General features: G+C 34.8%; 5 protein-coding genes across 7 annotated transcripts in view; 3 read left to right on the plus strand and 2 right to left on the minus strand.

The window, feature by feature from the left end:
• Window positions 1-873: 873 nt before the first annotated feature.
• LOC108851976 (uncharacterized) lies at window positions 874-2803 on the plus strand. 2 transcript variants are annotated; one of them, XM_057007550.1, is made up of 3 exons: window positions 874-1135; window positions 1221-1349; window positions 1483-2803. In XM_057007550.1, exon 3 carries the CDS (start codon window positions 2054-2056, stop codon window positions 2591-2593), a length of 540 nt encoding a protein of 179 aa, XP_056863530.1. In that variant the 5' UTR covers window positions 874-1135; window positions 1221-1349; window positions 1483-2053; the 3' UTR covers window positions 2594-2803. The 2 variants fall into 2 exon arrangements, with proteins under 2 accessions (XP_056863530.1, XP_056863529.1); XM_057007549.1 differs by having other exon boundaries at window positions 1221-2803.
• A 3903-nt stretch (window positions 2804-6706) lies between these two features.
• On the minus strand, window positions 6707-10827 carry LOC108853316 (cation/H(+) symporter 13-like). Its single transcript, XM_018626739.2, has 4 exons — window positions 10448-10827; window positions 9360-10364; window positions 8288-8683; window positions 6707-7626 (listed from the first exon to the last, which is right to left on the minus strand). Exons 1-4 carry the CDS (start codon window positions 10703-10705, stop codon window positions 6787-6789), a joined length of 2499 nt encoding a protein of 832 aa, XP_018482241.1. The 5' UTR covers window positions 10706-10827; the 3' UTR covers window positions 6707-6786.
• Window positions 10828-11132: 305 nt separating this feature from the next.
• LOC108849478 (probable WRKY transcription factor 25) lies at window positions 11133-13019 on the minus strand. The gene is made up of 5 exons (XM_018623031.2): window positions 12644-13019; window positions 12476-12556; window positions 11914-12392; window positions 11676-11837; window positions 11133-11595 (listed from the first exon to the last, which is right to left on the minus strand). The coding sequence occupies exons 1-5, from the start codon at window positions 12866-12868 to the stop codon at window positions 11457-11459; spliced, it is 1086 nt and encodes a 361-aa protein (XP_018478533.1). The 5' UTR covers window positions 12869-13019; the 3' UTR covers window positions 11133-11456.
• A 2733-nt stretch (window positions 13020-15752) lies between these two features.
• On the plus strand, window positions 15753-17980 carry LOC108850880 (uncharacterized). The gene is made up of 7 exons (XM_018624341.2): window positions 15753-16082; window positions 16167-16564; window positions 16637-16696; window positions 16774-17014; window positions 17098-17459; window positions 17544-17726; window positions 17906-17980. The coding sequence occupies exons 1-7, from the start codon at window positions 15833-15835 to the stop codon at window positions 17978-17980; spliced, it is 1569 nt and encodes a 522-aa protein (XP_018479843.1). The 5' UTR covers window positions 15753-15832.
• A 3083-nt stretch (window positions 17981-21063) lies between these two features.
• Window positions 21064-21154, plus strand: part of LOC130511025 (GDSL esterase/lipase At2g30310) — a 1459-nt gene continuing 1368 nt past the window's right edge. Inside the window, exon 1 of one of the 2 annotated variants that reach the window (XM_057007804.1) lies at window positions 21064-21154. This exon is cut by the window's right edge and continues 3 nt beyond it. In XM_057007804.1, coding sequence (XP_056863784.1) covers window positions 21064-21154 — 91 coding nt within the window. The other variant, XM_057007803.1, reaches the window with a different exon arrangement.

The following is a 21154-nucleotide window of genomic DNA, read 5'->3' on the forward strand; positions in this document are numbered from 1 at the left end:
GTACACACTATTACAAACCCGCATAATTGAAATTTGATCATGTTACGGTTTATATAATTAAAACGAATAATAGTTAATTTTTATACTGAAAAAACAACAAAAAAAAACCCCGCCCTTTCAAGGGCGGGTCAAAATCTAGTAACCTTTTAAGAAACGAGAGGGATACAGATTATGAATTACTTTAGGCTATCTCTCGTTGCTACCTGTTGTGCAAAATACTTCCATACATGAATTTCAGTCACCAGAAACTTCGTGTCATGTTTTTGTGGTAAAAAAAACTAATCGATTTTATACATAGGTATAGTGTTACATAGGCTTGTACCTAATACTTACAGTTTATCTGATATTTTAGTACGAGTTGACGTTAAGCTTAAAATTATCTTATACATTTTTTGGCTTTCTATTTTTCTAATAAATTCATGTATTGTATAGTAGACTAATTGTGTATTTCATGTATAAAATAGTTAAATCAAACCGTCTTTTCTTAAAATAAATTATTATGAACTCATTACAACTTCAAATTGTCTAATATGAGGGTCCACAATTATTTGTAACGAATTCATTATTGGAGAGCATATATTTTAGTTGTACTTCGTAGTTTGGTGTAGAAAGTAGATAATGCTAAATTGTTATTTCTTTCTGATCAGTTTCAGAAATAATCATATTTAGTAATCCAAAGATTAGACGGCTTAACTTTAAGACCACATACCAATTAAAGATGTCATTTTGTGGTTAGATAGGTAGTTTAATTGGGTGGAATAAAAGATAATAAAATGAACACTAATAGGAGGGCTGCTTAGAGTACCTCCAACGCAGACTCATAACAAGTCCTTAACCCAAATCCTTAAGGTAAAAGGATTAAAAAAATATTAATAAATTTGTGTACCTAAGAATTGATCCTTAATTAAGAGGATTATGAGACTGATCCTTAGTGCGCTGGCATGACGCTATTGGTTCTAGAGTTCCTTGTCTCTTTCTTCCTCTCGTTGAATTTTTCTCAGAAATTTGGTTTGATCGACGAAGAGAAAAAAAAAATGGGGCAACAGCAATCGAAAGAGGAATTGCTGTTTCAGCAAGTGAGATACAGTAAGGCTGAAGGGATCGATCTCTTCGTCGCGAAGGAGCTGACCTCGAGGTTCAATTTCTTTGTTCAATTTTCCTCCTAAATTAGGGTTTTTTTTTCTTTTTCGTATAATTTTGTGTGTGATTTGGGATTGTAGTGGATGGATAGAGAAGGCAAAACGCCTTTGATAATGGCTTGCATGAACTCCGAGCTTTACGATCCAAGACTTTGATCGAGTTGGGTGCTACTGTTAATGCTTATCGTCCTGGTACGACTTGAATCAAATGTGAGTTTAGTTGTTGCGTCTTTGTCTTATATGACTTAATTTTGATGTTTGGTAGCAAATCCACTTGTTCTCAATGATGATTGTCGAATATGCTTTCTTCTTCTCTTTCGTTTATTCCTTTCTTCCTTCACAGATAATTGGGATATTACTATTGGGTTCACTTTCCATCACCAGAGCTGATTGTTATTCCTTTCTTCCTTCACAGAAATCAAAGACGTTTTTAGTCTTTTTGCATTTGGTAGATAAGTTCAAAACATATGCATTTCACATTATAACTTTTTAACTCAATGCAATTGACAATATTATTTCACTTCTAAACATATGCATTTCACACTATAATTTTTTTTTTCCTAAAGATTCCTAAATGGAGTACACCATTGGACTGACTTTTTAGATTATAATCCTTAACTCTTCAAAAAAGAAAAAAAATTATTAAAGTAAAACCTAAGGACTCCAATTGTAGTCTCACCATTGGAGATGCTCTTAAGTTAATCACAATGAGAAGGAAGGTATTTCAGTAAATAAAAAATACGTATACCGTCTACGTATGGTCAAGCTCTATCTTCTGCTCACTATATATAACCTCATCTTCCCCACAAAACATCACACACAACAAACAAAGAATAAACTACAAAAAGCTTGAAAACTTTTTTTTGTTTTTGCTAAAGAATAACTTGAGAGATCTATTTGCAAACTAAGAAGATATGGGAAACAGTTTACGGTGCTGTTTGGCTTGTGTACTTCCATGTGGAGCTTTAGATTTGATCCGAATCGTACATCTCAACGGCCACGTCGACGAAATAACTCGTCCAATGACCGCGGGAGAGATCCTTCAGGCGAATCCTAATCATGTCTTAAGCAAACCATGTTCTCAAGGAGTTGTTCGTAAGATATTGGTCTTGTCTCCTGAATCTGAGCTTAAGCGTGGAAGCATCTATTTTCTTATACCGCATACTTCCTTGCCGGAAAAGAAGACGAGAAATAACAAAAAGGATCGTCCACGTCGGAAAAGGCCTCTTGAAAACGCCAACGATAGTAATAGTGATCATATGGTAAGTACTACTAATAATAACGATCTTGATTTGACGTTGTGTGAGAAATATTTGGAAGATGTTATGCTGTCATCGTCAGAGAAGCATTGTTCGGCCGGTAAAGAGAACCGTCACCGTCGGAGACATAGTCGGTCGGCATCGGTGTCCATGTGGCGGCCTCACCTTGATAGCATCTCTGAGGATCTTAACTAGTGTTTGTTTTCTTCCTTCGTTAATGATGTCTCAATTTTCTTTATTTTTTATTAACATCCCCGGCGAGAATATTTTCATTTTTTTGGGGATGAAGTTAAAAACAAAAACTTTGTAATGTACTACTGTGGATAAGATCTATGTTAAATTGAAAATCTAGTTTTGGTCGTCCGTGACAATAAGGACAAGATCAAATGATGATTACTTATGAAATACTACGCACATGTAACTGGACCTAAAGACATGAATCAAATTCTAATATTACAATTAAGAATAAAATTACATATGTATAAAATAACTGATCAACCAAATAGTAGTAGGAAGGTATGTTTGGGTTAATTAAACTGAAACTGATGACTTATAGTTCTGAAGCAGTTAGTTTGGTTAAATTTTTTGAGGATATTTAAACTGTGGTTATTATAATATCAAAAGAATTTATGAAAACATTATAAGAACAAATGCATGTTCAACTGTAATGCAACGTATTTAGACCAATTGGTTAAGTTTGGAGTTTCGGTGGTTAAATATAAATATTATATTGATTACTTATTGGTGAATAATGCGAAATCAAGAAGGCTAATTAAAGGTTTATAGAAAGAGTGGACCAATCATGCAGGTTGACACATGAGATGTAACCGTGTAGGTGGACCAATCGAAAAGCCTTTAAAGCTGAAAACAAACCATATGGTTCAAATAATATAAAACACAATCATATAAAGTGCAATGAAGTTAATACTATTTACTAGATATATACAAATTAATAAATGCCTCAATGATTATTTAAGAAGGAACCCAAAAAATGGAAAATAAAAAAATTATATTACTGAAAATTCAAAAACAGGAAAAAGAAAAAATAATTGAAAAAGAAAGAAAATGAAAGCTGGCGAGGGCATCTGATTCGGCTGCCTTCACATGGATTCACTTCACATCCTTTATGTCCCATCCTCCTACACACCTATATATTTTTTGTTTCTCACACCAATTTTTAAAAAGAAATCCAATAGTATTCTATTCTTCTTCTCCTTTGTTTTTGTGGTAAAAATAGTAAGATTTAATATCAATTTCAGATTTTTGACAGAAGTTACAAAAACAGTAGTATCAAACAAATTTAAACTAAACAACATTGGAGATTTTTTTTTTTTGAACTTAACTTTCACTAAAACTCAAATGTTCGAACTACAAATTCGAGCTACAAATGAGAAAGAAGTTAAACCAAATTCTAATAATGACAAACGCTAAAACATACAAGTTAAAACTAGAGAAATCTCTAAGATAGAATGACAACGAATCCAAAGCAAGACTCGAATTCGTCAAAGCAAATATCACAGCAGTGTTAGAGATTTGAGATTTAGTCACTTTGTATCGTTGCATCTTCAGACTTCAAACGGACCCCTCCACAAGATGAAAACATATTTATAGATAAGGATACACACCTCCATTTAGTGCAAACAGAGAAACATTTCTCAAAGGTGAATCTGGTGGTAATATGGTTAGTTTCTCCAAGAAGAAGGGAAGAAAGATTCTAGAGATGATGAAAACGGAATCCGGTGAACTCACAGTGATCGAGAAATAAACTCTTTGCACAAGAGAAATGAAGCATTGAATGCAAACCAGTTTCGGTAAAAACTCGGTGAATCCACCAAATTTTTTTAGCAGGTTAAGCAAGAAGACTAATCCCCCCCCACTTTAAAATGGGCTGTGAAACAAATAGCAGGAGGTGCGAGCTAAATAGCAGAACTCAAACCATAGAGCTAAATAACAGAGTAGAAGCAAGAGCTTGACCGGATAAAAGCATTGCCAAATGGGGATGACATTTTTGATGATATATGAGACCACGTTGCAGTAGAAATCTACTCCATATGATTGATATTTTGTCTAGCATCCTTTTCAGTAACAACTTGCTATTTTGTTAAGTATTTGACTTAAATCTACACAAAATCAGGCCAACAATTATCTTGAATAACAATGTCAAAAAGGGTTATATAGAACAACATATTGATTGTTAAAAGTTGTTTGAGAGTATTTTACATCAATAAAAGAAATTGTGGGTTTGTCTTGAATTACGATGATAGAATAGCTAGGTTATAATATTATGCAATTTCTACTAAGCTCTTACATTTTAAAGTTCTTATATTCATGAGAAATGAATAACAAAATTAGGATAAATAAATGCATATAAATGCGATTAAAATGTGATAAAATTTATGACTCTTCAATTTTGCGGATGGTTACTTAAAAATATAACTTATGTATCTTAAGATAAAGAGACACAAGGTAAAGACACGACACGACTCAAAATATTAAAATGAAAAGTAGCTTGAAAAAATGGCAAGTCGCAACTCAGAAAACATATCTCAGAGTGATAGTATGTCATAAGCCTTCCAGTGGTGTTAAGCTTATTTCTACCAAAACAAATCAATTATCTTGGATATTTTTGTTTATGAATTATGATCACTGGAATTACCTCTCATGGGTCGTGATGTTAAGGGATTTGTTTCATCATGTTTTGATCAGTTTGATGAAAACACTACAACTAGTAATAATTCCGACTTATATAAGAGACTAGAAGTGATTGTGATATCTTTTAAATGGTATATGATGTTTTTTTTTGGGTAAAAGTGGTATATGATGTTAAGTTATCTTTTAAATGGTATATGATGTTTGTTTTTTATAGTGACTAGCTCTTAAGTTAAGCCTAGAATCGATGGTTCACATGAAAACGGTTTTAAATGTATGATGTTTGTATATGTACAAAATCACTTCTTTTTCGTTTATCTTTTCTGTACATGTACTTTTTTTTTTTGGCAACCTTTTCTCTGTACATGTACAAACCGCTTCTTTCTGGCCTTTTTTTTGTAACAAAACAGCCTCAGTTTAAGAGTCATAACTTTTAAGGATATTCCTGTAGTTTTTAAATAATTTGTAAAAAAATATTATTATTATATATTAAATCTTTTTATTTTATTATTTTTCGAAAAATGTTTTTTACGGGATCAACGGATATATCCGGTAAATTATATTAATTTTTCCAGATATCCGTAACACCAAATATCTAGAAGATTACGGATCGAATCAAAAAATCGATTATTCGTAAGGAAGATCACGAATATCCTTAAAATTAAGGATATATGCTCCGTGGACCGTGCCCACCCCTACCTCCGGCTATTTCTCTTAGCAAGCCATATCATAGAATTATTCTTGGGTTCACCTCCTATGATGAACTTTTAAGTTCACCAACCAATAGAAACTTGTCCTTTTAGATTCAATATCTTTTAATTAAAGAAACAAATAATTTGTCAAATTATACTATTTTTTCAAAATAAAATTTAAAAATAAATAAAAATAGTATATAAAAACGAATTTTAAAAAAATAATATTGTCAACAAAACACTAAACCCTAAACTCTAATACTAAACCCTAAACTCTAATCATAAACCCTAAACCCTTGGATAAACCATAAATCCTTGGAAAAAATACTAAACATGTTGTCAACAAAACACTAAACCCTAAACTCTAATCCTAAACCCTAAATTTTTGGGTAAACCCTAAACCCTTGGGTAATTAAATCATAAACCCTTGGGTAAATCCTAACCCTTGGAAAAACACTAAACATTTGGATAAATTCTAAACTATAAATCTTAAACACTAAACTCCAAATCTTATAAATAAATATTTTTTAAAATTGTTATTTTTATTTATTTAATCTTTTTTATTTATTTTAAAAGCATAATATAATTTGACAAGTTATTTTTGTTTCTTTAATTAAAAGATACTAGATTTAAAATAACAACTTTCTATTGGTTGGTCCCAGGGAGTGAACCCAAGAAAAAGTCCATATCATATTCAAAGACATATCAATAGTCTTTATGTGCTAAACCGAGAAAAGCATTGTATAAATTTGAGGATTGAAGTGAAGATATTTTCTTCATAAATACACCCAAAAATATATTTTCTTCATAAATCATTTATGCAATGATTTACCATTAAAAGTTACTTTTTATCTCTTATTAACATAAAACTAAAATGTAAGGAAATATAGCATCTAACACAACGTGACATATCTTGTGTCTTTATCCTCGGATTCAACTCAAGATTCCAATACATCTACTTCTTCGAGATATAAATACCTATAGCTATGGACTTATATATGATTAAAAATAATTGTTATTAAATCAAGATTAAGTCACTTGATTACTCTAACTTTTATCGAGATCAATGGTAGTGAAACCTTCTTCAGCGGAGAAGCGTGGTTGTATTCGTGTATCTCCAATCTTTTGATGCTCGACAGGCAATTTATAAGTATCGTCGTCCATGGCCAGTGCAATATCCCCTTGCTGCTGATGAACAATTAGTACCGAGAAATGAAAATCAGGCGACGTCAACATATCTCCAATCACACCTAACTCTGGGCACTCACTCCAATCCGTAAGTCCGTACAAGACCGAAGACTTTAGGTCATGGTCTCGGCCCACAAAAACCATGTCATAAGCATCTCCAAGTGCGCTAATCGCCTGCGTGGTCTCCACACCATCTTTCACTATCTCCTCAATGTAATGCACTTTCCCTTTATTCGCTGCTGCATGGCTCTTGAAATCGTTTATTAGATTATACTCAGCCATCTCGCTGTAATCCTCGTGCTGAAGGGAGCTTTTGTGACGGAAATGTATCATTGTGACTCTAAGCTCAGGATTTTCAGCCATCCTCATACATAGTGCGAGCGCCTCCGCGTCGTCCCGGCCTCCGATGAAGAGCACCGCCACGTTTTGCCACGTATTGGTCATCAAGACGGAGCGTCGTCCCTTGCACTCACCTCGGTCTATGAATATTGCGACCGAACATGGTGCCGCGTCCAGGACGTTAAGGTTAATATTCCTGATCGGCCCGTTGACTTGTCCGACCCTCCCGTCGATCGCGTATTGCTTATGGAACGGAATCACGATTAGTGTCGCCTTCTTGTCAAGCGCGAGCGTGCATACGTCGTTGTTTATACTCGAGAAAGGCGCGGCTGCGGAGAAATGTTGCGCCATGAGAGTACCCTGATGTATCATACGTTTAAGATAATTCCAACTTTATATTTTATCTATAGCAAATTTTAGAATACATCTTAGATTCGGTTGTTTGTTTACGTTTGCACATCTCTTTACAATTTAGTATGTATATTTTTTCAATTTTTACTGATTAAGTATATTAAGCAAAAATTAAGTTGTTAGTTGTAAATGTAAACGCCAAAGGAAAAAGAAGTATCTCGTTTACTTTTGGTATTATTGTTTGCAATTCGTTTGTTTTTTGTTTATATTTATATTATAATCTATATAATATCTTCAGTGTACAGAAAACAAAAATCTATATAATATCTTCCAAATCAGTTAATAACTAAGTATTTTAAGATTTTTTTTTGTTAATTGTTAATTGTATATTTATATTATAATTTATATAATATATATCTCGTTTACAAAACGAAGCCAATCGTTTACTTTAGACGTTCACGTTTGCTTTGCACTTTCAATTGTTTGTTTGTGTTTGTATTTGCATTTAGGTCTCTATATATTTAGTGTTTATATTTCCCAAATGAACTAATAAACGACAAACCGTATTGTTAACCTTTAAAAAAATTGATTAAGGTGTATAGAAAACTTTTAAATTTGCTTTTCTTATATACACAGACAAAATAAAAATAAAGAAATTGTGTTTGCTTACCTGAAACTTTTGCTCAAAACGTTGGAAGGCATTGACAATAAGCGTGGACTGGGCCGTGTTTGGGTCAAGTTTGTTCATATGGTGGTGCGGCGTGAGGACTGCGTGAGATCGGCCTTTAAGCTCCACAAGGTGAAGTGTGAAGAATGAGATGGGGTTAAATCTTGTCGGGTACGTAGCTTCTAAAAGGTTCACCATAGAAGGAACATTTTCGACGTTGTACATGCAAAGAAGAAGACGGAGCTGAAGATTGCGTTCCCTCGTGTTGAGGATCGTTCGTTTGCTTCTGCATTTGTAGCGTTTCGATGGATCGTAGAGGTACACAACGAGGTACCGCGAAATTCCGGTTACAAGTAAAAGCGTTACTATCACTAGATTAAAGCATTCTGTATCAACAACCTGTAAACACAAACATTTTATAGAAAGTCAACTTCCTATTCTATTTTTTTGGATTACCAGCACCCATAAAGTCTACTAAGAAAATAAGAAAAAATGAGTTAAAACCCTAGTCCCCTACATCCAAAAACACATTATCTATGATTAGTTTCGATGTAACTTTATTCAAATAGATAGCCTCTTGTGATGCTTTATAAACAAAGTTCTATGAGAACGTAGCTTAATTAGGTATTAGGATTATTAAAAGATAGATTGGCAATGTACACTTTAATCCCTATAAGATTTGTAAAAATACAAACTCTCACATCGAGAATTCTGATGAGACAAGTAATATATAAAGATTTAATACATCTATTTGCAATTTTATAATCAAGTACGTTGGTCCAAGTCCGAATTAAAAGTGTGGATCTATGTACTAATGAAACCTTTTTAGCACTAACCTAACTACTAAAAAAGTTTAGTACATCGATCAACACTTTTATAATCCAGACTTAGACCAGTACACTTATTGATTTTGAGTTGAAAGTCTGAAAAAAAAACTAAACATTAGGCGTAATCTTAGGGTATGAAACACAAAACAATGACTAATCCATTTTTGAGACACTAATTAAGCATCATATTATTTAATTTTCTATTCCAGATTAATCAAAACCAAATTACCCAACGTCTATTTTCTTACCTGAGCGTCTTTCATCACGACAGTAGCGTAAACTTCGATGATACCTTGGCAACACATCAAGAACGCCAAACAAAGCGCGTCTCCAATCTGCGTTTGGCAGTAAGCAGACGCAGCCGCTGTACCAAGGAACTTGCAGCCGTAAGTGACCAAGAGAATGACTTCAATCAACACCACATGGCTCTCATGGCTCTTCGTGATCTCAAAGAAATTAGTCTGTAACCCACTAATGGCTATGAAACACGGAAGAAGCATATTCGAAGCAATCAGCTCAAGCTTCGTAGCAAGCTCTGTCCCCAAAGGCGGACCGTCAGGGAGCGAAACGCCTAGCCAAAACGCTCCAAACGCAGCGTGTAACCCCATGGCTTCTGCACTAATACTAGCTATAGCCAAGACCAAGAGGACAGGGAAGAACGGGACAAGGTCTTTGTTGTTCATCGACTTGCTTTTCCTCTCGGTGAGGTATATGATCAGAGGTCTAAAGATTCCTCCAACGATCCCAATAAGGCCTGCGATCATCACAATCCCCCAAACGCCTTTCATGGTTCGCTCTCGCGTGTAGAGATTAAACGCTAAAGCCACGAACCAGCTACAAGCTTCGCAGACCATTGAGCAGTTGGTGGCTAACCGTCCTAGCTCTGAGTTGAGGATGTTGAGCTCGGCTAAGACCGTGGTTGTTACGGGGAAGGATGTCATGGAGCACAAGAAGATCACCGTGCTTGCGCAGTGAAACACGTCTCTGTGAAGTCCTACGGTAGTATTAATGAAGAAGACCGTGAGGTGTCCGAGTGAGAACGGGAAGGCGTAAGAGGCTGTACCGATGAGTATGGCTTTAGAACTTGCTTTTTTGATAATACTCGCATCTATTTTGAGTCCGAGGATGAAGAGATGGATGATGAAACCGACGTTTGATAGCGTTTGGATTGTGATCTTGCCTCCAGCGGGGATGAACATGTCCATGTATGCCTTGTTATGTCCTAAGAAAGACGGTCCAAGAACAATACCTGCCTATACAATAACGTTTCAAAACGTTTTTTTATTGCAAAAACAATAAAGTTGAGACAATGAAAGTAATATCTAGAAAGTAATACCAAGACTTGAGCAGAGATCATTCCTTGTTTAAGAGGTTGAAGGAAGCGGAAGATAAGCCTAGAGGTGATGATGATGACAGACATTTGAAGAAAGAGAAGTGGCGTTGCGTATTTGAGAGGGTTACTGTTCTTGAAAATGCCTTTTGAGATCATCATGTTTTGGTTTTGGCACACTAGCTCCTCCATCATGAACGGGCCGTGCACACGGCCCCAACGCGATGAGTTGGTCTGTTTGATGCCAAACGTCGACCAATCCATGGTCTTTTTCTTGGAGAGAAAGAATGGCTTGGGGTTAAACTATGCTTTCATTTATAAGGAGAAAATGTAATGGATGATTCATAATGAGAGTGTAATGTTAATCTAAAGAGAAAGAGAAGATAACAGAGGACTCTGCTCTCACTTGGGTTGATAAAGGATAACTTAAAGATTGGTTTCAACATGTTGGTAAGGTAAAAGAAACTGGACCAGAGAAAGAGAGAGAGAAGTATGTGAGACAAGAGAGGAAAGATGAGCCTATTTTTAATGTTCTTTCTATTTTTGTTTGGTTGATGTTCTTTGTGCATAATCTCCACCGTTCTAAAACTTGTGGCATTGGTTTCACTTTTAAGTTCTAATAATATATTATAGATTTAGAATTTTAATTTATAAAAGCCTGGGGTGTAAGCAATACACTCTGAAGATAATATGCAAAAGGATTTAATACCATTATTATTGCTTATCAATCTTGAATGTGAAATATACACTAATCAAGAAGAAGACCAAACACAAGAAACTAAAAATAGACTCTCGAGTGCTTAAAGTCTTACACATGTATATTGAGGTTCTCTAAGACCAAGAACATTTAAAGATAAAACGCTAATCACCACTCTGTACAACACAAAGTACTGACTGTGTCACAAACAAACAAATAAACAAACTATAATGAAGCACAAAAGATAGCCATAGTAAGATTTTTTTCCAAACCCTAAATGATATAACTAGTGACTTAAGCCCCAAGAATGTTCTGTTTTCATGAGCGACGTAGCGAGGTTGGGATGTCATGATTGTGTCTTCCTTCATAGGTAGTGAGAACAGCTCTCTCGTCTTCCGCAGATCTTTCTACTTGCTTCTTCACTCCACAGCCTTGGTATGTGCACTTGTAATAGCTCCTGTTATAACCAAAATAGGATTAGGAACATGAGCACAACATTAATGAGAAAAACTAGTTAAAAGATTTGTAAATAATAACCTTGGGTTGGTATTCCCCTTGACAACTTTTTGACCATACTTCCTCCATCTAAATCCATCTATAAGAACATCAATCTCACTTATTGTCTGAACAACAACTCTTGGTTCCTTCACTCCTCTGCTTACTTCTACAGACATCCCTTCATCTTCACCTTCTCTTTTCCTGTCACACAAAAACTCAAAAATGTCATTCTCTTTTTTTTTTTTAACAAACCTAAATTAAAAAGAAAACTACTTACTGTCTCTTAATCTCAGGTTGTTCATCTTCTTCTTCTATCTCACCATATTCAGATTTAAAGCTTTTCTGTTCAAGATCACCGTAATCAAACGAGATCGATGAACTCTCTGATTGATCACTAGCAACAGAAGAAGGATTAAACATTCTTCTCGCATTAGCCGATGATGATGGTCTCTTGGTGAACTCAGGCTTGGGATGGTTATGACCGCCTTTGTAAATGATCTCAGTGACCTGTCCATCAGAAGCAGTCTCAACAATCTTCTTGGAAACACAGTTGGGATACGTGCACTTGAAGTAACTCCTAGGGTTCTCGCTCTTCTTCACTTGTTTCTGACCGTATTTTCTCCAACCGTAACCGTCGTTAGAGTTCCTACTCACCACCATGTACGATGGCACGCGATCTGCAAACTCGCGAGGAGGAGGAACAGGATCCTGCTTCTTCTGGAGATCTTGAACACCATACGTCTCTTCTTGCAAAGCCTGTAATAAAGGGAAACAAGTTTGGTTTCAGTACAATGAAACTGTACATGTCGCTGAAACGCTAAGGGGGGAAGGAAACATACAGAAGCAGCGTTTGGCGGTTGCGACTGCGATTGTATCTGCCAGGGAAATGGAAACGCTCCAGTCGTTGGAGATATCAAACTCTGCAAGTAAAACACACAAAGGGATTGATTTGGATTTAAAGATTAAATTAAGATGAAAATGAGGATAAGAAAAGATGGAAGCTTTACATGTGAGGAGCTGAGGAGAAGAGGAGAGTCAAGTAACTCGGAGGAGGAGAAGGCGAAGTTTTGAGGAGGTTGCGAGATCGGAAGAGGAGGCGGTTGAGCCGTCTTGAACTTAGGTAAACCCGACCCGTTTGTCTCCGGGTAAAACCCACGAAGAAAGTCTTCGCCTTGTTCGTAGCAGTCAACGCCGGAGGAAGCAAGGAGGTCGGTGAAAGAAGTGGAAGACATGGTTTTTGATAAAAAAAAAAAGGAGACAACTTTAGAGCTCAGCGCCTCAGAGGAACAAAAGGATTTGCTTTTAAAAGAAACAAAAGAAAAAAAAATGAACTTTTTTTTTTGTAAGAGAAATGATCTGTGAGAAGAGAGGATAAAGATGTGGAAGACGACGAGGGTGGCGTGTCGAGCAAGGTTTGTCTATCTTTTTACAATTTTGTCTTTGTCTGCTTGTCCTAAATTTTATTTATTTTATTTTATAATATTTATATCAATGGTTGACCAATGGCCAATGGGAGTAAGATATTAATCTTTTTGGTTTGGTCGTCTCCTAGACTGTGTGTGAAACCGCGTGTTAAGGGGTCTCTTTCGTCGTCGGCGGTGATTAAGACCAGTTACTTTAACCAAACCGGAATCAATTAAACCAAAAACATTATACCATCGGTTAATGCATTTGTTTTCTTTGTGACGCTATACGAAGAATTTTGATTCATTTCGTTTCTATTCCTTCATAATTAATTAGTCTAATACTGTATATTCATCTTTCTTTAATCATAATTGTATTCTTCTTTGGTATAACCATAACTAGATCATGACCCGCTCGACCGAGCGGAAATCAATTTTCTTTTTTATCTTTGTTTTTACTAAATATTATATATGATCGCAATCTGTATTAATATAAAATTTTGATAAATAACAATGTGCACTAATGTGTTTAAATAAGCAATGTATTTAATTATTAAATCTGATTTTTAAATTTTATGATAACATAAAGTAAATTTTTTATATTATTTAAAATATATAGTGCTATATATTTTGTATTTTCAACATTTATCATACAAAACTTACATTAGGGTATTATTTATATGAAAATATGTGTAACATAATATATTTATATATTATATAAACATATGCACATCCGCACAGGTTTTATTTTTAAAATGTATTCTATATTGTTTAGTTTTATGTAGTATCGAGTTTGTATAATTCAATTTTGTGTTTAAAAAACAATATCAAAACTGTCTTTTGTATGTAAAAATAACACTTTGCAAGCGCGAGTTGTGTTTTTTTATTGTAACACAAAATTTTATATAAAACTTATGTTTTTTGTACATTACGAAATTTAAATTTTTAAATAATTATTACGTAATTTCAAAGTGAATTTTATCTCTAAAGTCTAATATATTTTGTGTGTAATGGTTCAAAACATTTTCGATATATATTATATTTCAGTTTGGTTTGTTTTTAGTATTATTGTATAAGTATAATACTATACAATATTACTATTTTCTATACAATATATGAAGCTATGTGTTATTTGTTTTAGAAAGTAGATTAGGCCTAACGTAGTTATAAGAATATTCATATCTTTATGTATATGTCTATGACTTATCTACCTAATGTTACTAGTACTAATAAAATTAATAGGGCCAATGAAAGTATACTGATCAATTTAAAATGAATTGTATAGGGTAATTATAGTATAATTAATATTTTTAGTATTCTTAGTATATATCTTATCTAAATCGACATGTAATAAATGTAAAAATCATATATAGAATATAGACAAAAAGAAGAACTGTATTTAAGGAAATACATCAATGCAAAGTTAGACTATGATACATATTATATATAAAGAATGAGACATTTAATTTAAATATATGAAGTCCACCTTTAAAAATCCATCTAGAAAAAGTTGTAATGTTCCTGTTTTAATAAGATAGATGTATATCAGCTTCAATCTCCCTAGCTGCTCTCGGAATACTCTCTCTAAGGAAAGGCAAGAAACTAGCCAGCAATTTCTGGTCCTCCAAGGATGTCAACCTAGACTAAGATGAGAAAATGCACCATCAATTACTGACCACAGCTAAACTATTCCTCATTCTTAAGGATTTTACATACAAAATGCATATTACTAGATAGAGAACATATTATGGTGGATTTTCTGGTCTTCCATCAGCATCAACACGAATAACATCATAGGAATTACATCTCTCATGAAGTTCATTATCCTTTGTTTCCCTTCCTACTCCGCCATATTCGATTAAACCGAGCATTCTGTGCAGTGGTCTATCAGAGAGTCTCGAGTTAGCTACCTAAAATGGTACGTGTTGCGGTTGTACAAGATTTGGTCAGGCGCTGCTCCTTCCTCTGCAGACCAAAAAATAAAATTAAAAAAAGGAACTTTAAACTATCATTCCGGTAGCAGTGACGATACAGAGAATCTGGAATCAAGACAAAAACAACAAACGTTGTCTTTCTTGAAAGCAAATACATCTAAATATATGTGTGTTTTGGAATTTGGTGTTGTTAGAAGTGGAAGCAAATGGATTGGTGTGAATCAAACCGTGTGATTAAGAATATAATCACTGTTTGCTTTTGGGGAATATTCCATGGCTGTAATGTAGTTTCAGGTAAGCACATATGATTCTCATAAGTTTATCTCATTTCTAATTGTCAAATATCTACGAACATCAGAAACGAAAAAAAAAAAAGAGAGAGTGGTTTTTAATCATCTGACAGAATAAACTAAATGTCTTTGTAACAGACAAAACTAATGAATCGTTAGTGACATGAATTTGGAGCTAAGCTACTTCAGATACTCCATGCCTTCATCATGCATTGACATTTATATACTCTTTGCTTCCCTGATGGTGTAAGGAGCAAACTCAACAACATAGAGAAGGCAACATAGGAGCAAACCGAAAACCAAATGGGTGTACATGAACATATAAAATCCGAATTTATACCTAAAACATTATTAGCTAGTTAAGTTAAGGTGCAATTAAAAATCTCCACAGATTAGAAGCAAAGTGATATATTTCCATTTTTTTATAATAATAGATTATGAGGTAGGCCCATGAGTTGGTGCATATAACATGTTAAAAGTCGGAAGGAAACCCTAAGCAAGCTAAGCTAAAGATCGAGAACTGAGCTTGTCAAAAAAAAAAAAAAATTAGGGTTAAGAGGGTAGGGAAGATGATTAAATACAAGGCGGCGCCTGAGTACGCGAATGCTAAAACGGCGGTGTGGTGGGACATGAACTGCTGTCCGGTTCCAGAAGGTTATGATGCTGGTCGGGTTCGGCCGAGTATAGAAGGGGCGCTGAAGGAGTTGGGATACTATGGTCCTGTAACCATCACTGCCATGGGCGACCTGACGGAAGCACATCCTCACTTCCTGCAAAGGCTCTCTTCCACTGGAATCCTTGTTCAACACGCCATCACCGGTTAGTTAAAATTTATCCTCCTCTTGTGAATTTTTAATATTTTTTTGGAAGTTTTGTTGATTCTTCAAACTTGTCCTTTCACAGATTGGTTACCCACACTCGTTTTCAGTGATTTGATGGAATTCAAAAGAAATAATCCACCACCAGCTACAATAATGCTCATATCCGAAATATTGGAGGGAAAATTGGAGTTTCCTCTTAGCCGGAATCAACAAATTCAAAGTGGATACAACCTTTTTCTGGCGAGTTCAAGTGGTGGGTCTATGGTACGTCTCCACGTTACTGCAGATTGGCGCTGGAAAACCCTACTGGAGGCGGCGGCAGATTCAGTGTCTCAGGACACAACCACAACAAGAAGTTATGTTCTTCGGAAATGCAGTTCCTCTACCTTGTCGTCATTTGTTTGCAGAGCATGCAAATTTACTGGCCTAAGCGTTGCAAGTTTCACCAGTCATCTCTCCAGTGAAGGACATAAAAAGACGGTAAGTTCACCCTCTCTCTCTGCTTCTTGTATCAAATACATTGTCTAACTATTTGAATTGATTTCTCAACAGGACAAGGAGGAGAAGGAGAAGTTCAGTGAGCCAGACTTCTCACCTTTCATAACAGTAAAGGCAAGTTTTAACTAATACTTAAGTATGTTTTTTTTTTCTTTGTCTTGACAGTTGTTTTGGTTTATTGACGTTTTTAGATGAACGACCAAGCCGCGCCTGAGTACGTGAATTCTAAAACGACTGTGTGGTGGGACATGGACACCTGTCCACTTCCCGATGGTTACGATGCTCGCCGGGTCCGCCCAAGTATAGAAGGGGCCTTGAAGGATTTGGGATACTATGGTCCTGTAACCATCAATTGCATGGGCAACCTGAAAAATGCACATCCTCACGTCCTGCAAGGGCTCTCTTCCACTGGAATCCTTGTTCAACACAACAGTTTGTTATTTATCTCCTGAATTTATTTTTTATTTTTTAGTAACTTTGGTTTCTTCAACTGTCCTTTTCCTTTGTTCATACAGCTAGGGTAGGCCTATATATTTATCATGATTTGAGGATGTCCAAATATGATAATCCACCACCAGCTACAATAATGATCATATCTGATGAAGTGGAACCCGTGTTGTCTCTCTTCGTTTCTATGGATCAACAAAGGAGTTACTACAACCTTGTTCTGGCACGTACATTTACTCCTCCGAGTATGTCACGTCTCTGCCATACTGCAGAGTGGCTCTGGCAAACCCTACTGGCTAGGTCTCCGGAGACAACAAGTTGTGTTCTTCCCAACTCTGCCTCGTCATTTCTTTGCCGATCATGCGACTTTACTAGCCTAAGCGTTACAGATTTCACCAGGCATCTCTCCTCTGAAGAACATAAAAAAGAAGTAAGTTCATCCCTCATCTCTCTCTTACTTGCTTGCATCAGTTTGCATTTTTCTTTGTCTAACTATATGAGAGTTTCTCAGCAGGAGCGTGACAGGGGCGGGGGCGAGGGCGAGGGCGAGGGCGAGGGCGAGGGCGAGGGCGAGGGCGAGGGCGAGGGCGAGGGCGAGGGCGAGGGCGAGGGCGAGGGCGAGGACAGTGACAGTGACAGTGACAGTGACAGTGACAGTGACAGTGACAGTGACAGTGACGAGGAATCAATGGCAAAGGCAAGTTTTAATTGTGATGCCTCTTGATGAAAAAATTATAAAGAAAAGCATGAAAATTGGTTTTAATTGGTTTTCACAGTCCAAGCATCATGTCTCCAAAATACTCATTTCTTCAAAACAATTGTTGCAGATTCCAAAGCGAAAACGTTCCGGATGACTCGTGTACTTCTTTTTAATAGGCGTCCCCTCTCGGCGTGGCCGCCCATGATAATCTTAAGCCTTCAACAAAGATAAATGGTTGCACGAGTGTGTGATAAGATCAGTTTTTATTTTATTTTCCGTTTCTGTCTTTTGTGTTCCCAGGGATGATTTGATTTGAGGAGGACTCGTTTGAAGTTCAATTTAATATGGATCGCAATGGATAATTTATGTATTTCAAAAATCTCTGTTTGATAAATTACACCTCGACTATACTTGGCTTGTATTGAGTTTGTCCCTTCCTAATTATATAAACTGTTCAACAGTGGTCTGGTTCCTTCAAAGAAGGATATTGCGTGGGGAACTTCTGGTGATAACTGTTAACCGAAAATAGTTTCTGCAAAAAAACATTTTTTTAGAGAAGTCCAAAAAAAAAAATTTCTTCTCACCCGTGGTTTAAGAGCAGTGGACCTAGCTGCTTTAGGCTGCTTGAGCTTAACCATAAAGTTCTCTTGCGCTTCTTCCTCACCTACTGTCTCTGGAGCCGCAAGTAGCCTGAGAAAATAATATCATCTCTAGATGTTGATGTCTTCATCAAAAATGTACTGAATCTAATCCCATTGAGGAATCTACATTTTATCTAATGTTATAATCTTATTCACAGAATCAGATTCAAACACTAATACGAGAAGATAAAACACAGATTCATCACAAAAGAAGTTACCACTCATAATCTGATTTGTTGTTCTCAGAGTCCAAGAACTTTTCAATAGCGCTCCTACGCAGATGAAAATATCTCCTCGTTGTTGACACTAGACTCTCTGTGGTAGTCTCCCCAACACTGTTTGGATTCGCGTGTACCCCGCTCTACTTTGTGTGGGAGAAAGTGATATATCTAAGTTAAGAGCATTCAATATTAGGTCTGGACAAATTAACCGGAACCAAAAATTTGAACCGTAACAAACTTATTTGAACTAATATTTATTTGGTTTCTAATGGTATGTATTTCAAAACTCTCTGGTTGATAAATTACACATGGATTTTTTTGGAGTGAGTTTGTCCTAATGATACAAACAGTTCTACGTTGGAAATTGCAAACTGTTTGTTTGGTTCAAATTTTCATTGCAGTGAGTTTTCATATATATTATTGAGAAAACTACTAGAAATGTTATAGAATTTTCTATGTTTATTACTAGATTATTATACATCTTTTATAAATGATTAAAATATTTTTAGTATCCTAGTAAATTACAGTTTAAGTCATTTATTATTTATTTTTATTGTGATTTTTTATAACTAAAAAAAATAAAAAAATCCACATCACTAATAATCATGCCACATCACTAAATCACGAAGTAAATCAAACTACGTTTTACTCTCAACTTCTCTGACACTGTCCTTGTTCTCTGACTAGACCCTAACTGTTCATATCACCGCAATTCTTCTCGGGAAAGTGTCTTCTCCGAAATCATCTCCATAAGCATCTTCTTTGAAATCGTCGTTTCTGTAAGCATCTTCTTCATATTCGTCGTCTCTACAAATCTTAGTAATCGTATTCTCTGGTATATTTCGTTGTTTTACTTTGAGTTTTTCGAGTTTGTGACTGAGTATAATTAATGTGCTCCCTGAGTTAGATGTATAAGCGTATACAGATATGTTTAGTTTTCAAGATATTCAACCATGTGCAAATGACTTGGAGATAGAAAAAGAGAATATCTCACTTTCTTTTTTTTTTATTAAAGAGAGAGAATATCTCATTCTTTTGATTTTGTTGTCGTGATCGATGGTTAATTACCTCCACGCTACAACTTGCAAAAGTGATACTATACGTTGTCACTGAAGAGGTCCGGCCAATTTAAGACTTTATACAATTGTGAACAATATCTTTTGATTTAATTACCTCCACGCAGGCGCGCGGATTTATCTTTTGATTTACATATTTTATATACATGTTGTATATTATTTAAGATTTATAATATAAAAAAGTTAGAATGATCCAGAACCCAAAAAAATCGACCCGAACAAAAAGAAATCAAATACCTACTTAGATCCAAATGTTGAGAACTCGAAGAACTCATACCTGAAATGAACAGATTTATACCCGATCCAGTGAGCTAAATTTCAAACATAATATCTTTTGTTATATTTTTAATTCATTTTTTGGGTTTGTGAGATTTACTATTTATTCGAAAAAATTTTGGCTAACTTAATGGTATATATTCATAGGTTTCTTTTTTCTGAACAGGAAAAAAATATTTGGCTCTTGATTAAATTTATCTTATATAACAAATTGCTGCTATAAATAATTTTTATAAAAACTAATTTGTAACAGTAATATCATTTTTGTTATAAATTAGTATATCATGGTTTATAAGTTCAAAGTATAGAGTTAGTTGTCTTTATAGTATTGCTAATATTGATAGATGCAAGTTAATGAATACAGATAATATATTGTATTATTAGTAATTTGTCGTATAGTATTATATGTTAATAGATGTATTATTAATAATCTATCTTATAGTATAATATGCTAGTGGATGTATCTAACTTATAGTAAAATATATGCAATATATAAGGAAACATGCGTAGTGGATATAATAATAAGGTAAGAAGTGAAAAACTATGGTAATGGTTGATATTAATTATTTATAAAAAGACATGTCTAATAGTAAGTAGATTAATATAGCATTAATTACATAAGGTCTAATTTTAAAATCCATCTAGAAGAAGTTATAATGTTTCTGTTTTAATAAGATAGATGTTGGCCAACCGTAATCTAAACTTGAGAGAAGATTCTAAAGAATGAACCAAATTTCATATATATGGTCTTTAACATTACTACTTACATGACCATTGTATTAGATATTATATAAACATTTTACGTCACCATTTTAGTTTCAGTTCTTCCGTTTTTGACCATATTAGTTCTATCTTAATCAGACTCCAATATTCAAATATCATGTTTCCTTTATATACACTTGTTTTTGGTTTCAATAAAACAAATTTAACTCCTTTCTCACACAAAAAAAATCGAAAAACAAACTTTCCAAATAATGGAGGGAACAAACACGCACATGTACAAAAAAAAGCAACTTAGTCCAGCAGAAAAGTCAAAGGTCATACCCTTATATATAAGTAACCAAATAAATTTCAAATTCAACAAAGTACAAATAACAAAATCAAATAACCTATTTCAACAATGTCTATGTTTAAGCCCATAGTTCTTCCTCTCTTTTTTGCAACACTCATAGCGTCTTGCAACGCGGCCACAAAAGCCACACCACAACCAC

Source organism: Raphanus sativus, chromosome 4 (genome assembly GCF_000801105.2).
Source record: "Raphanus sativus cultivar WK10039 chromosome 4, ASM80110v3, whole genome shotgun sequence".
In the NCBI taxonomy this organism is placed as follows: domain Eukaryota; kingdom Viridiplantae; phylum Streptophyta; class Magnoliopsida; order Brassicales; family Brassicaceae; genus Raphanus; species Raphanus sativus.